The sequence below is a fragment of the Giraffa tippelskirchi genome, chromosome 13 (genome assembly GCF_054371585.1).
Source record: "Giraffa tippelskirchi isolate mGirTip1 chromosome 13, T2T-mGirTip1v1.2.pri, whole genome shotgun sequence".
Classification (NCBI taxonomy): Eukaryota; Metazoa; Chordata; class Mammalia; order Artiodactyla; family Giraffidae; genus Giraffa; species Giraffa tippelskirchi.
In genome coordinates this window covers 67519956-67535757 of record NC_137287.1, presented here as the reverse complement: position 1 = coordinate 67535757, position 15802 = coordinate 67519956, and the positions used below count along the sequence as shown (strand labels likewise).

Here is a 15802-nt window from a genome sequence, read left to right as displayed (position 1 = left end):
GATTTTTATTACTAGTAACCAGGGAATTATCACTTGGGAGCTAAATGCAGAAATAATTAACCAAGAGAAGGTTCAACTTTTTCAATCAGGTGTCAAAAGCTGTCCCAGACATTGATGGGAATGTAAACCGAGATGGATTAACCTCCTGTTCTCTGTAACCACATAAAGATGTGCTTTTGTCTTGACCCCTGTCCAACCCACTTTCCTGTTATCTAACCCCATGGCCGGATGTTTCTTTTCTTTTCTTCCTGAAGGTTCCTCTTCTGGTAAATTCATGTCCCACCCTAATATTTATTTTTAAATTAGGTCCCATAAGAAAGGTAAAGACCGCATGGATGACAATGTTGCCTTTTTGAATACCTCCAAAGTATAAATAAGTAGTCATATCCACTAATTCAACACATTATTTCTTTATATGGCTGCGCTGGGTTTTAGTTGCGGCACCCAGGGTCTTCGATGTTCATTGCGGCAGGTGGGTTCTAGTTCCCTGACCAGGGATCAACCCAGGCCCCCTGCATTGGGAACAGGAAGTCTTAGCCACTGGACAACCAACAAAGGAAGTCCCTCCACAAATATTTATATCAGAAATTAAAAGGCCCTCTTTCTCAGATAGTATTTACAGAGGGAAGTTGCCCTGGACATGTGATCAAAGGAGCTCTGGGTTGAGGTTCTGGAGAGGACGTGGGAGGATGGATAGAGAGGAGCCAGGACAGCTGGCTGTGAGGGTTCACCCTCCAGAACCCCTCTCTTGCCCCTGCCATCCTGGAGGCCGGTGCCAGGCAGGGATGAGCAGGGCAAGTTGGAGCTGGGTGTGAGGTGGGAGACCGTGGTGGTGGCCGAGGAGAGAGTGAGGGAAGCAGCAGGAGAGATGATACAGGATGGGAACAGGGAGGAAAGTGGTCTGGGAAGTGCGAGCATCCACCAGGTTTCCTTGGTAAATGAAGTGTTCAAGATAAGTGCTTCCCACCTAGATATTAACAACCTGTGCCATTTATTTTGTTTTTCTAGATCAATGAACTGAGCCATGTTCAAATTCCTGTTATGTTGATGCCAGATGACTTCAAAGCCTATTCAAAGATAAAGGTGGACAATCACCTTTTTAACAAGTAAGTACAAGCATGACCTTTTGTTGAACTGACGTGGCTGCCAGGAGTATGGTTTTTGTGAATTTCTATAATCACATTATTTTTCAATGGGTGGGAGTAAAGTTTTGCTGATGAAGTTAATCCTGTGATAAACATAACCATCTGTCATTTTCAGAGAAGCAACAGCAGGCCCTCTTGGGTAATATCTTTTTGCCATATGGCATATTGTTCTCTATGAATATCTTATATGTTAAAAGTGATATTCTCATTACAATTTAAATGTTTGAAGCTGTAAATTGCTTGGAATTTTTTTTTAGCAGCTATAGACCTCAGCTATAGACCTTACACAAAACTCTGCTGATGATTCCTTCATGAACAGAAATGACTACTTCCTAGAACAATAAGGAATTAAGGTGCATTTTTATAAAATGTAATTGGAAGGCATGTTGGGCATTGAGACTATTTCTCCCTCTTTTGAATGTCATTGTAGACATCATTAGGGAGCACCTTCTGTGGCACTACACCGAGAGCCGGACATACGGGGATGGATAAGAAATATCCTGCCCTGGGACTTCCTTGGTGGCCCATGGATGGGACTGTGCCTTCCAATGCAAGGGGCACAGGTTCAATCCCTGGTCAGGGAGCTAAGAGTCCTACATGTCTCAAGGCCAAAAAATCAAAACCTAAAAAAAGAAGCAATATTGTAACAAAATTTGCTAAAGACTTTAAAAATGGTCCACATCAAAAAAAAAAAAATAAAATCTAAAAAAAAAATTTTTTTTTAAAGAATACTCTGCCTTCAGGATGTTCACAGTCAAGCAAGTGATTGAAAATAGACACATGTACAAATTACCATCATTTCCTGTTGTATGTACAGAGTACCACGATAAAGGGATGTGTGTATGTGTGCATGTGTGAACAAAAAGGAGGAAGCAATTCTGAATGAGTGGGATGAACCCCAGAGAAATCTCTCCCATGTGAGGATCAACTGTGAAATTTCTTAATAGGGCCATTGTTCTAACGTGAAGCTGCTGTGTTAATTATTGTCATCATGCTCTTTAAAGGTTGACCTTTTGAGGAGGATCTTTCCATGTGAATTTAGAATTCGATATTTACAGAAAAGATAAAACAGGTCGAGCCAGGAGTGAGAGAAGGTCTTGTTTTGTAAGCTTTAGTCAGAAGGTAACCTATTAGAGGGCTTCCCTTGTGGCTCAGCTGATAAAGAATTTGACTGCAATGCGGGAGACGTTGGTTCTTTCTCTGGGTTGGGAAGATCCCCTGGAGAAGGGAAAGGCCACCCACTTCAGTATTCTGGCCTGGAGAATTCCATGGACTGTATAGTCCATGGGGTCGCAAAGAGCCGGACAAGACTGAGGGACTTTCACTTCACTTCAACCTGTTAGAATGTGGGGAGCATCGTTTGTACTGTCTGCTGCCCTCCCTCACTCTCCAAGCCTTTTGCTTCTCTTTCACTGTTTCCCCTGAATGTCTGTCCCTTCTGTCCCCCAGATCTTACTGTGGGTTGTAGCAGCTATAGCCTCAGTTCTCTTACACAAGCGAGTTCAAGCGAGTTCACTTCTCGCTTGAAGCCCATCTGTGCCTTCTGTGGGTAGGGAGCTCCAAGCACGTCGTTGGCTGCAGGTGAGCAGGATGGTGGCAGATTCACTGTTTGTACATCTGAACTTTATTCCACAATCTGACTGTTTCAGAGAAAACATGCCGAGCCACTTCAAGTTTAAGGAATACTGCCCCATGGTTTTCCGTAACCTGCGGGAGAGGTTTGGAATCGATGATCAGGATTTCCAGGTGAGTTGGTTTCATAACATTTATTTCAAATGGGTTTCATTCATGCCTTTTGCTCCGTAAAATAGAATTCATGTTTTTTTCATGTCAAGTTATTAGATAATAGTAACTTTCATTTTGTATAAGAATCTTTAAGTGTGCTTTCTGAAATAAAAGGTTCTTTCGGTTAGGGCCCGTTATACAGTATGATTTCATTGTAATTTCATTGCATTTTTTCTGAGGCCCCCATAGGGCCCTGCGGTGCAGAATGGTTTAGTGACAGAGCACCGCGGGGCTCTGTCACCAGCCGGAGCCCACCAGTCCACGGGGACACTTCTATGCTTGCAACCTCCTTCTGCTCTTGCGACCCACCACGTGAAGAGTGCCCTGTTGCTTTCCTCCCCATGTTTGCCCGGTTGTCCATTTTGACTTCTAAAATCGAGCTCATGGGCTGTCGGATCTGCTGATGCACGGTCATTTCTCCTGAAAGTGCACCTGGCATCAGTTACCTGATTTTCAGAGAGCTGGCCAGATTCGTAAAGGCCAAGGATTTTTTTTAAGAGCAGAAATCTAAGTCAGGAGATACCAGGGCTGCTTCCTGGTCTTTTATGACAGTCCAGTCATTTTATTGTGTGAATACTAACTTATTAAATGTAATTAATTAATTTCTACTTTTTGGCCGCACCACATGGCTTGTGGGATCCTAGTTCCTTGACCAGGGATGGAACCCCACCCTTGGCAATCAAAGTGTGCAGTCCTAAGGACTGGGCTGCTGAGAATTCCTGTACCAATTTATTTTAAATCTAGTAAACACTTTCTCTCATTTGCCCCAAACCAGAAATTCTAACCTATCCTGCATCACGTGTCCTATTCCCTGGGTGACCTTGCAAGGTGAATATTGACACAGCTTATCCTGTACTTATCCTGTACTTTCTCTTAAAGAATAGGTCCCCAAGGCAAATCAAGCTTAGTTAATACACTTTCCTATACATCTGTGGCCTCCCTGTCCTGTCCCACTGTTGAAAGTTTTCAAGAATTTCTCATAGACTCATTCATGCCTGAGACACCTTCAAACCACCATGTTTTGAAAATGGATCACTAGGTTGGGAAGGTCCCCTGGAGGAGGATGTAACAACCCACTCCAGGATTCTTGCCTGGAGAATCCCATGGACAGAGGAGCCTGGCGGGCTATAGTCCATAGAGTTGCACAGATTTGGACGTGACTAAAGCGACTTAGCACACACACACACCATGCTGGCCAGGCTGCAGGTGACATTCACTCCTTTGTGGACCAGGCCCAGGTTTCCCTGGAGGCCCAGGTTCTGAACAGAGGCTCCAGTGCGCCCCAGAGAGGGTGGAGGGGAGGCCTGCAGGGAGGATGTGGTCACGAGGTTTGCTTTTAAAAACTGAGGTGGAGCCAGCATTTACGTGTGGGCTTCGTGTGTAAGAGAGAAAGAACTTCAGTCACACTTGGACTTGACATTTACTGCTACAAAAGCAAGTCACCTTTAAAGAATAAATTTTGGAATAGTAATACATTAGAAGATATATATATAGAGAGAGAATATATTTCATATAAAATAAAAAGGAATAACTTTCCATTATGAAAGAACTGTTAACTACATTTCAAGAGGCCATGTGAAAATAAACTGTATACTTTAAAAAGAATAACAACTGATAACTGATTTCCTAAGAAAATCTCTGATTCTCTGACGCTGCATTCAAGTGTGTTTCTTCCTATGTTCACCTCCTCCCCTTTTTAAAAAAAATTTTAAATAAAATAGCTACACTGGCATTTCACAGAAATTGACTTTCAGGGCCAATGCTACAGGATCTTGTTAGATTCCTCAACTCATTACCACAGTGAAGTCATATTTCTTCTGAGAACCAGCCCTGTTAAATGAGATCTAAAAGGGACCCATTAGATCCTTAGTTGCTGAAATATTAGGACACGAAGCTGGTTTCCGTCTCTCTTCCTCCTAAAAACAAAACCATGTAAGTTGACATTTAAGTAAGGGCAAATAGCTGAGTACAAACTTTGAAGGCAGATTAGGCAACTGGAGGGTGATTCACATGTAACTGATTGGCAAGTCTGTTAAGCTCTTCGCGTGAGAGATCAGTACAAGGGAAAACCAGTGTGAGTGTAATTAATTATTTGAACACCACTCCTTCCCTCAGCCATGTTTGGTGCTTTTGGCATTTAGATTGCTGCTTTCTCTTTGGCAACTGTATTTTTTTTTTTCAAGTGGGTGTTTAAAGTAATTTCCCTAAACCAGACATGCGCAGTTCCTCCACATCCACGGATTCCGCCTACTGCGGGTCTAGTTGCAGTTGGTGAAATCAGCAGGTAAGGAGGGCCGAGAGTTCAGGCCTCCTCCCCGTTTCTGTGTTCGTTTCTCAAGGTCTATGCCTCTTAAAGTACTTCCAGCCGGGGCAGGGCCCCTAAGTTTAAACTGAAGACAAGATCTTATATGTGAGGCTCAACCCACTTTATTGCCTACTTGGTTTGGAAAAAGGGAGGAACTTGCGCCAACTCTGGCTCTGGATCGGTGCCTCCGGGTGCCTGCACACAGCTAGCCGGGCATGCGGAGGTGCTGCGTGCACGTCATCGGGTGGCGGTGCCTCGTGCACGTGTGTCGGTGTGTGGGGCGGTGGCGCCGTGCGGGGCTCAGACCGGAGGGGAGGTCGTGTCGGCTCCTCTGTTGTGGAGTCACTTCTCCCAGGACACTTCGTTCATTGTGGCCAGAACAGGTAACAGTTATCAATTGTCACCTAGTATCAAGTTGAACTCTCTTTTTCCAATCTGATTTGAAAAGTGGGATCAATGATCCGAAGTCTCGTCGTCTTTTGGAGACTCTGGATTGCTCCAGCAGCCCAGGCCCCTCCCTGTTCTCCTTGCCTTGCTGTGTTTATTTTCCTGAAGTGCTTGTTTATTGGACAAAGGACTTTTAAATCTATGTATAGTAAAGGAGCCCACTGTCCAGTTCACATTCAAACCTTCATATTAAATCAAACTCACATTCAAACCTTCATATTAAATCAAACACATAAATGTTCCGCCACCTGCTTTGCGTTTGTAAATGCCGTTTTGCTGCACCTGAAAACACATCAGTATCGATCCATCTGATCAAAGTAGAACATAGTGATTGAACAACTGACCTCCTCAGCCAACTTCTAGAACTGAGAAGCTTCCCTGCTGTCTCCATAAACATTTGTTATCTTTCCTTTGGTTTTGATTCCTTGAATGTCTTTTAAAAAATAGAACTTCCTGCTGTTAAAGTCAAGCAACTGTTCTAGAACACTCATTATTAACAAAGAGTATCACTTAACATACATATGTAAACCTCTGTGTGTGTGTGCGCGTGTGTGTATGTATGCCTAGTGGTTCCAGATTCAGAACTTTCTCCAACTTATTAGTGCTTGTTAAAATTACTTTGGTTTGTGATATGCTCAGGGTTGATATATATTCTTCCGATCATTGTTGGGACAATGTCTCTCCATGATCATTCTTTTAAGATGTCTTTCAAGATGAATGCTCCCCCGGAAGCCTCCACTGTTATTGTTGCTATAGTTTTTGTTTCTTTGCTCTCTGCCACTTTAAGCTCTAGTTTCCATAGGTGGGTGTTTTCATGCACAATTATCAACTCTGTGTGCTTATTTGCACCTACTGTGTGTCGGGCTCTGTGATAGACATAGGGAAAGCAGAAGAAGAGAAAGGATGAACAAATTCCTTTTGAAAAAAACTTATTACATGACAGATTCTGTAATGGATGCTGATGAGATTTACAGAAACCCAGATGTCTTGATTGTTAATGTTCTTCAAGAAAGAACAGCATCCCTCTTTGCAGTCTCTGAGTACCAGAGCCTGTTAATGACAGGCCTGGCAAGTCAGCTGGAGACTTCAGTTAAAATTTCAGAGCTGCAGAAGAGGATAGCCCAGTGGAAACCAAATTTAGGCAGGATTGCAATGGTGCAGTTAATGTTAAATACACCACATAATAGAAACCCAGCCCTCTGGCTCTTTGTGAAGGATAATGCCAGGCTTGCTTTTCCCCTGCTGAGTCTCCTGAATTAGAATCTCTTATTATTCGCATTTGATGCATTTTCTCTTTGTATTGGTAACAGAGGATTCTAATTTTAAAATAATTTTAAAAGCTAACGTTTTATTAAACTTTTCATGTTCTTGTTTCCAGTTCAAAAATAAAATTCTCAAGTGTCAGAAACCTTTAGTATGTACTAAACTTGGGGAAAAAATTCTACCATTATCTCTGAAGTCGATCATGGTGTTTGTAGTTTTCCCAAATACAATTGAAACTGTCTGAAGGCGGAAGCTGAGTGTAGCTTATTTACCAGGGTTGCAGGTCCAGGGGTGAGCACCAGCCTGGCTCTGGACAGTTAAGAAACATTTGAGGAAGAAAGGGAGGAAGGGCTGAGGGGACATTCCTGGGAGCAATGAGCCTCTGGACCAAAATGTGGAGGCCACAGCCAGATGGTGGTGGGCTAGCGGAGAGAAAGAAGGGAACTCCAAGTGGGAACTGGGAAAAAGATCTCCACTGGAATCTTCAGCCCAAGAGCAGCCCTGAGGATTTTTAAGATTTACTTTTTTTTTTTTTTGTCTGTGGTGGGTCTTCATCGCTGCACCCAGGCTTTTCTCTAGTTGGGGTGAGCAGGGGCTACCCTCTAGTTGCGGTGTGAGGGCTTCTCATTGAGGTGGCTTCTCTTGTTTTGGAGCTGGGGCTCAGTAGTTGCAGTGCATGAGGGCTTAGTTGCTCTGTGGCATGTGGGATCTTAGTTCCCCAGTCAGGCATCGAACCCATGTCCCTTTCATTGCCAGGCAGATTCTTAACCACTGGACCACCAGGGAAGCCCCAGCCCTGTGGATTTTGCACAGGGGAGTAATATGATGACATCTTGATTTTCTAAAAGCGAATCGAGGCTGTTATGTGTAGAATGCATCAAAGGGAGGTAGAGAAATTAGGAAGCTATGACATACCCCAACAAGTGAAGAGGCCTGAACCAGGGCACTTGGCACAGACAGGGTTGAGCTGAGAGCAGCTTCACAGGACAGGGAGAAGGGAAAGCTCAGGATCAAAGGACAGGAGCTGAGGTGTCAGACCCTTAGAAAGCAGGAGTCTGGGGGTTCTGGTCACCAGGGGAGGGAAGTGTGGGCATGGGGGAGGGGAGAGAGGAAGTTGAGTTTTTAGCCTGTGAATGTGGAGGTGACCTGGAGATGCCTGTGTAAGGCTAGTCAGCATGTAGTTGGACGACCCGGGATTGGGGTCAGGTGCAGAGGCCCAGATCTGGGGGTGATAGAGCCAGTGGTTCTCGTACTGTCTGCACTCCGAGTTTGCAGATTCGAGTCGGGTAAGCTCTTTTATTCCTGTGTAACTGTCTGTCATCTCTTGGGTTTGCCCTGTCCGCTCTTTCACAGTTTCTCCTCACATGCGTTGGCCTCTCAGCTTAGTTACCGTGAACCTCACGGTAACATCAAACAGAAATTCTGCCTGGGCTGAAAAATCAAAGGGCGCCCCTCAGCCCTCAGATTGGACAGGTCTCTGGATAGACTTTTGGGAAAACTCCCTCCCAGCCCGTCAGCATTCTCAGGTGTTTTTCATGTACTTTTTCTGTTGCTTCTTAAGTGTTGAACCAATTCCTGCCCCATCACAAATTGCCCTACCTGGCAACTCAGGCTGGTGTGAGCCCTCGTTTTCTGTTCCTGAACTCATGTTGGGTGAAGTCTTGCGATTTTCAGCCAAGTGCTGACAGTCACTTCCTCCCAGGGAGCTCCTGTCCAGGTTGGACGCTGCCTTGGACACAGGCCTCTTGTATTTTAGTCTCAGGCAAGTACCAACCCGAGCTTTTTAAAGGCAACCTCACGGTACTCAGACGTTCCTGTAACTCTTTGTCTTTCTCTGCTAGTCATTACCATTCGTTTCTGTGTTCTTCTTTTCTGCTCAGTTGTTTCATTATTAATAAGTGTTCAATTGCACTGTGTCTCACCCGCCTCTGCAATGAAAGCCATTCCACGCCTGGGATCACTGCTCAGACTTTCTTTGAAATTCCCCAGGAGGGTAACCCAAGGATTTAAACCCAGTGGGCTTTTAATCCTTGATGATGATGTTCTTGTTTGAGTGTTGGCCTTGCCCTCCCTGATGGGGTCAGAGAACCACCTGCTCACTCAGACCATCAAATGTAAAGCCAGAAGGCAGCCCGATCCAGGCTCTGGCTCCTGGCCCCTGGCCTGTGTGATTTGAGGCATGTAATTATAATTCTGAGTTGTCAATGGGGCAGCGACGGGCTTCCAGGTGGCAGGTCCATGAAACAGGTAGCCTGGCTTGGGAGAAAGAACATTTTCCTGGGCGTTGGGAGGCTGGTTTGCATCTTGGCTCTTCAGTGACGGTTGCTGTGACTTAATCCATGCACTCGGCCCTGGTAGGTCTCAATTTTCTCATCTGTGAAATGAGGGGGAAGAACGCCATGCTCTCTGAGGCCAGTAGGTGACTGTCACTCGGGTTCTCGTGCATGGTATTGCTGTGTCTTCCCTGTGAGGTGCTGCCTTTACAAGTTTGAGCATGGCAGAATTGATTTTGTACATGGCTTTCCCATTGACTGAACAGAAAAACTTCTACACATGCTTTTTAGCAGAAATTACAAGCTCATGTCAAAATGGGGGAGAAAAAAACCCCAAATGTCTGTAAGACTGTATGAGTAGTTCAAGAGAATTAAATGGTTCAAAATGCTTGGGTATTTAAAAATTGGATAGGGGACCGTATGGTTGGTAAATCACGACATTTTTATGAGAAGTCTAGAAAGATTGGTGGTAAAGATGAGCTAATTGACATTTCCTCCATCCCCCCTGGGGGCCCCAGTGATGCTGGGCCTCCCACTGTGGAAATAAACATCTTCAATGCAGACTTTTAGAGGCTTGGGGAGGAAGGCAAGCACCATTAATCCCTTTCTTTAGGGAAAGGAGAATGAATTTCCAATTATAAATGTAAGAAGGCCATTCAAGAGTGAGTTTTCATCTCTCCTCTTCCTTCATTTCCTGTTGAGTCTGACATAGCACTAGAGCTTCAAACACAGGTCTTGAGGTTTGAGATGGGGTTTTGCAGTGCTACCAACCAGGGTTCTTAGACTCCTTAATCTATTGAAATTGATCAGAGGCCAAATTCAGGCAAGGCTTTATTGGGACTCCTGTTGCTGCTTGAGAAAGTGAAACAAGTAACAGGTGCCTTCGCTTGCTCCCTGAGAGCACGTGAGCTGGTCCTTTAAATGGGGTGAGGGTGTGGGCAGGGCCAGGTCCAGGGGTCAGGCTGGAGGGTTGACAGGGTGGTTTGCCCACCCCCTTGGTGGTGCTTTGTGCAGGGCGCATGGGCAGTACCCTGGTTTTGCTCCAGACACCTCAGAAGTGGCTGTTGGGTTTTGGTCTTTTTGTCTCGTTCATAAATTGTCAGAACTCCTCACAGTTATTTTTAGTCCCTTATAGTTTCTTTGTATCTGTCGCTGGAGGAGATGTTTGTTCAGTGCAGGCACTGCAGCAAAGGGTCCCAGATCCCAGCCCGTCTCCTTAAGATAGTTGATGTATTTGGCTATGGAAAACGGGAGTGGTGGAACGTGAGTTGACTTATCTAGTGGCAGGATCATCCTGACACACAGACTAAGTTATCCTGTTCTTACATGCCCTGCATCTAATAGCTTGACTCTGGAACTTTCATTTTTGTCAGTTTATTTTATCCCTAGCTCCCCAGCAAGCCTGGCAGCATCCTAAGAAACAGCATGGACTTGCTGTCACATGTTCACTGCACTGGACTGAATAGAGAGCACCTACGATGCCACCTTGCTCACCCAGACACAGCCCTGGGTCTACCATCAGGCCCTCGGGGTGACAGGTGTGCTCAGGGGACTTGCAGGGAGAATGTCTGGACCAGTCACAAATGCCTGTGCCATGGATGATTGCATTGTATGAAATGTCCAGAACAGGCAGGTCTTTAAGAAAGTAGATGAGTGGTTTACTAGTTGGGGGGGGGGGGATGGCAGGGCGGAGGGCAGGAATGGGACTGACTGCTAATGGGTACAGAGTTTCTTTTTGAGGTTGATGAAAATGTCCTAAAATTCATTGTGGTCATGGTTTAACTGTGTAATTGTACTAAAAACCAATAATTAGTAGGCTTTAAATACGTGAATCGTCTGGTACATGAATTATATCTCAGCAAAGCCATTAAGAAAGAAGAATGTTTGGAGTTTAAGATTAGTTTATATTTGGTATGAGACCTTTTTCTCCTCCACCATTGATTTTGGCTGCCTTTTTCTTGATGTATGGGGCTTGTATTAAAGTATTTTCATTTAGAACAAGTGAATTTAAGGCATTACATAGTTTATAATATACAGCTATCAAATGTATAGAAGAAAAGGGTAGCCAGTGAATGAAAGCAGTTTCTGTGCATTTATCATTGAAAGTGAAAGTCTTAGTTGCTCAGTCACGTCCAACTCTTTGCGACCCCATGGTCTGTCCATGGACTTCTCAGGCAAGAATACTGGAGTGGGTAGCGGTTCCCTTCTCCAGGGGATCTTCCCTACCCAGGGATCAAACCCAGGTCTCCTGCATTGCAGGTGGATTCTTTACCATCTGAGCTACCAGGGAAATCTTATCATTAGATCACCCCAAACTAAAAGCAAATCATTATCCATTTCCTAGTTTCTGCAAACTGAAAGCAGAAGCACATTAATGAATCCTCTTAGTAGAGCAAGAAGGAAACCTAGAGACAATCAAGTCTGACTGTCTGTCTTAGCAGATAATCAAATAACAGAGTAAGGAGTAGGAGGGGCATTGATCGGAGGGGGCCCTAATGGCCCTTAACTTCTCACTGCTTCTCTGTCTACCACACATGCTGAGACCTGAAAACCTGAAAAGGAAAGAAAGGTAATCAAGAAAGGCTGGGAGCGACTACTTGGGCAGACCTTTGCAGATTTCTATTACATCTGTTATTTTCAACGTTGAATTAAGCCTTTTAAGGCTCTGCATGGAACTGGATTTTGTGGTGGCCCAGCACGTTCCGTAAATGACTTCCCAGATTGGCACCCCAAGATTGCTCTTTCAGACCTCCTCCTCTCCCCTCAAGCTCTCCTCCAGCCTGCCCCTGGTCACCCTTCTTGCCCTGGCTGCCACCTCAAGGTCACCCGAGGCCAGGCTATCTGGCTCCCTGACATTCCCTGTCCTGTACCTTCCAGTTGGTTGGCATCTTCTGCCAGCCTGCTTTGCCCCTCTCCTCCTCCTCAGGAAGGAGTCTCCCCAGCTCCCGCGCTTGCTCCGTCCTGTAGAGGATCAGACCACTCCTCCTCTGTCCTTCCTGCCCTTTGGTTGGAGAGGATGCCAGAAGCAGAGCAGGGGGCCATGTATAACCTTGCAGGGTAGGAATTTTCAACTTGAAACTTCTTTGTGTAAAATGTTTTAAATTCTCTTTTTCAAACTGCAACTGGTTCTTACGGAGGGCTGTAGAAAGTAAGCCATGAAATGGATGGTATGAGAGTGGCAAGAATGTGGTTCTTGATTCTCACTGGGTACACAACCAAAGGCTTGGCCAGGGTAAAATCAAGCATTAACTGGAGGGACTTTCCTGGCGGGCAAGTGGTTAAGGCTCCACTGCTGGGGGCATGGGTTTGATCCCTGGGTGGGGAACTAAGATCCCATAAATGTTGCAGCGAAAAGAAAAAGGGAAAGCCAACTAGAAGAACCCATTCTATAAGCCCTTCATTTTTGACTTACCAAATTACATAGTAATTTGTTATTATTGAGCTGTATCTCTAAATGTCTTCCACATTGAAATTTGCTATTTATAATAATAGCTACCATTAAGGAGTACTACTATTCCAGGCACTGTTATCAAAATTTTTGTCTTACCTCATTTAACCCCCAGGAAAACTTTTAATGGTGATGATTCTGTCATTATTACCTTTCTACAAGTACGGAAATTGAGGCAAGAAGAGCTTAAATAACTTGTCCAAAATCACTCAGTCTTAACTGAAAGCTCCAGCGTCTAATACCATGTTATACTGTCTTCTAGCTTTAGTATCTGGGCTGTTTGGAACTTGAAAGGTCGTCAGACCTCTCCTCATGACAACATGAATCTGAGAAAATAAGGATAAACTAAATCAGAGTGTGAATAAACTAAATGTAACACAGACAGTTTTGATATTTGGAACCTTCTTATGAGTGTGTACGTCAGGGGTTTAGAATGTCTGTTCTTCTGATGGCTTCTAGACTTGTAGAGGATGTTTCAGAAGACCAGTGGAGGGTTTTATTTCCACTTGTGTTGTCTTCGTAGTGTGACTTTGACCTTGAATCCTCACTTTGCTTTGTACTTTACACTTTTGAACTGAGAGGTTCAGAATCTCAATTTTGAGTTTGTAAAATGTCACCTTATTCCAAGAAAATAGAACTCTCTAAGGTTTGTCCATGATGAGGAATTTGTTTTCTAAGGAGAGTGGACCTCTCCAAACCCTAGGTAGATTTCACTGGGTAATTTTCTCATTAAGACAGATAGGGAGGTAAGGGTGAAGGTTTCCAAGAATAAATATTTAAGTTGGAAATGGGAATTATCTAGATGAAGAATAAGCCAACCACAGCCTTGGTGCTTTGGAGGCTTTTGGACGGATGAGATCTTCATCTCAGACTTGGCTTTTTAAACTAGGGGGTTAAATGGTGCTTTCAGCTAGAGCTTCACTCTTCCACATAAATCTTTTTGTTCTGACTTGCAAATTTTTTCCTTTTATTTTTTTCCTATTTGCTTGTTTGAGTATTGTTGAGAGTAACCCAGAGCATCCCCAGTGTGAAAGACTATTCCTGTTCCGTTCAGCCTTGGCATTCTTGGCATTGTGGTTGTAAGCAGGGAAAGGAGGAGAATGGGACAGTTTTAAAGATTAAGCCAGTGACCAAGAGAGAAAGCAGACCTCCAGCAATTCTCAGAACATGTGAATTAATTAAAACAGACATGATGAACTATGCCACATGGTTGGAAATGTGAAGAGTTCATAGGACTGACGTTGTCACCACTGTCTACAGGACCGTAGGACATATTACTGAGCGCCAGCCCTGTCTCTGTGCAATACAGATTGACTCTCAGCCCAGGGCTCAGCGCACATACTTCTCCTGTCCTTAAGCCTTGCTTCCAAACACATCTGTCTCAGCTCTTGCTGAGAGAGAAGACAGCCCCGTTTCCTTTCTGTCTCGGATAAAGCCAAGTAACGATTGTCCTAGGAGAAGTCAGGAGAGGTTTGTACACATGTTAATAAAAGCATAAATTGAGGATTCTGGGCTGCATTAGCATTGAGGCTGTTATTGATGGTATTTTTACACATTTTACGTGGCAAATTTGAAGAACAAAGACAGGTTTGGCCTTGTGCCAGCTGGCTCAGGCATTATATTATGGTTAGGAGGTGTTTGTCACCACGGAAAAAATCTATGGTAACAGTCCCATCCTAATGCCCTCCAGACGCATGTTCAAACAGGAGGCGGAGGCCTCTGCAAGGCCCTCCACGAACACTGACCCACTCAGGTCTCAAGCAAGTGGTTTCTGCTCTCTGGGCCTCTATTTTCTGCTCTATAAATTGGGCGGTTTGGAACAGTCTCCAAGGTTGCCCCCAGCTGTCATGCTCTGTGACGCTGAGGCTTATTTAAGCATAAGGAGACCCTTTGGGGTCTGGAGGTCACTCCCTGGCTGTTTCTCTCAGGTCTTTCTCCTCTTGGCTTCCCAGACTTGTCCAAGTGTATGGACAAGTGTGATGCTGTGGTCCGCTCTTCCTTTGTGACAAAATAGAGGACACTGAGGAATTTCAGCTTCTAGATAGCAGGCTGTTTGGACTGTGTACCATGCCCGTCCTCGACCTCCTTCTCTTAGCCTGCCCTCTCGTTCTCGCGAGAAGTCCAGAGAACAGCTGCCACCTCTGACGCCTTATTTCCGTGCTGCTCTGAGAACTGTTACCGTCTCCCCTCATTCCTGGCCCGGGTGTCCTGAGCCATTATCGTGCCACTGCTGAGAGGGCAGTCAGACTGTCTTCTCACTGGACTTTTGTCAGGAGACATTAAGTCACCTTGAGGCCTGTGCTCCCCTGCACGGCCTAGAGCTGCATGCCCTGTCTTCCTGGAAGTACATTTTAGAGTTGCTGGAGGTCCAAGGAGAGACCACCACCCCAGCTTACCCTCCATCACTTTACAGTCCTGGGAACTGTTGCTCAAAGAGGTTTACTGCCTTTGGGTATCAAGGGTTGATGATGAAGAGAATGTTCTAGGGTCCAGACCAGCACCTGCCTTAGTACTTACTGCTCTTCCCAACACACATACTTCTCCCTTATGTCAGAGGTTACGGAAAGTCAACGATCATGGTATTAATTAATGGCAAAAATTTAGCCTTGTCTTTGTAAATTGCCCCAAAAGGTTGCCTCAGAGGTTTTAGGCAGGAGCCTTAGGTATGTCACTTGGCTCCACTGTATCCCAATTTCATTATGTTCACATGGGAAAAGGCATCTGGCTCTTTCTATCCCATAGTAATGCTGTGGAAATAAATATGAATATGAATTTTTCCAGGCCTTAAGAGTCATTCTAAGGGCCACATATTTTGTGTAAAATTGCATTTACTCTTCTGATTGCTTGTCTAAAGCTTTCAATAAATCCAACTTACACATTTTTATATTCACAGCAATTTTAAAAAGTACATCCCAATTGTTGATAAAGTGTGCTGGTTCCTAATTTCACTGGTTATTAGAAAACAGCCTTCAAAAAAAAATCTTCCACACATTGGAAGCAGATATTGTGGGTTGGGACTACTTATGTGATTACTGAAAGATTAAGACAATCAATTTTAGAATTTGTGAAATTTTATATCCCAGGCCATTATGAGAGGGCCAATATCCTTATACAAAGTCTGTAATAAATAATTATC

At 44.5% G+C, this 15802-nt stretch overlaps 1 protein-coding gene across 4 annotated transcripts in view; it reads left to right on the top strand.

Moving 5' to 3' along the window:
- PIP4K2A (phosphatidylinositol-5-phosphate 4-kinase type 2 alpha) overlaps window positions 1-15802 on the top strand; it is a 178092-nt gene that overhangs the window by 106549 nt on the left and 55741 nt on the right. For 3 of the 4 annotated variants that reach the window (XM_081556775.1, XM_081556773.1, XM_081556776.1), the window contains exons 2-3: window positions 1009-1106; window positions 2795-2891. In XM_081556775.1, coding sequence (XP_081412901.1) covers window positions 1009-1106; window positions 2795-2891 — 195 coding nt within the window. The remainder of the gene's footprint in view (window positions 1-1008; window positions 1107-2794; window positions 2892-15802) is intronic. The other variant, XM_081556774.1, reaches the window with a different exon arrangement.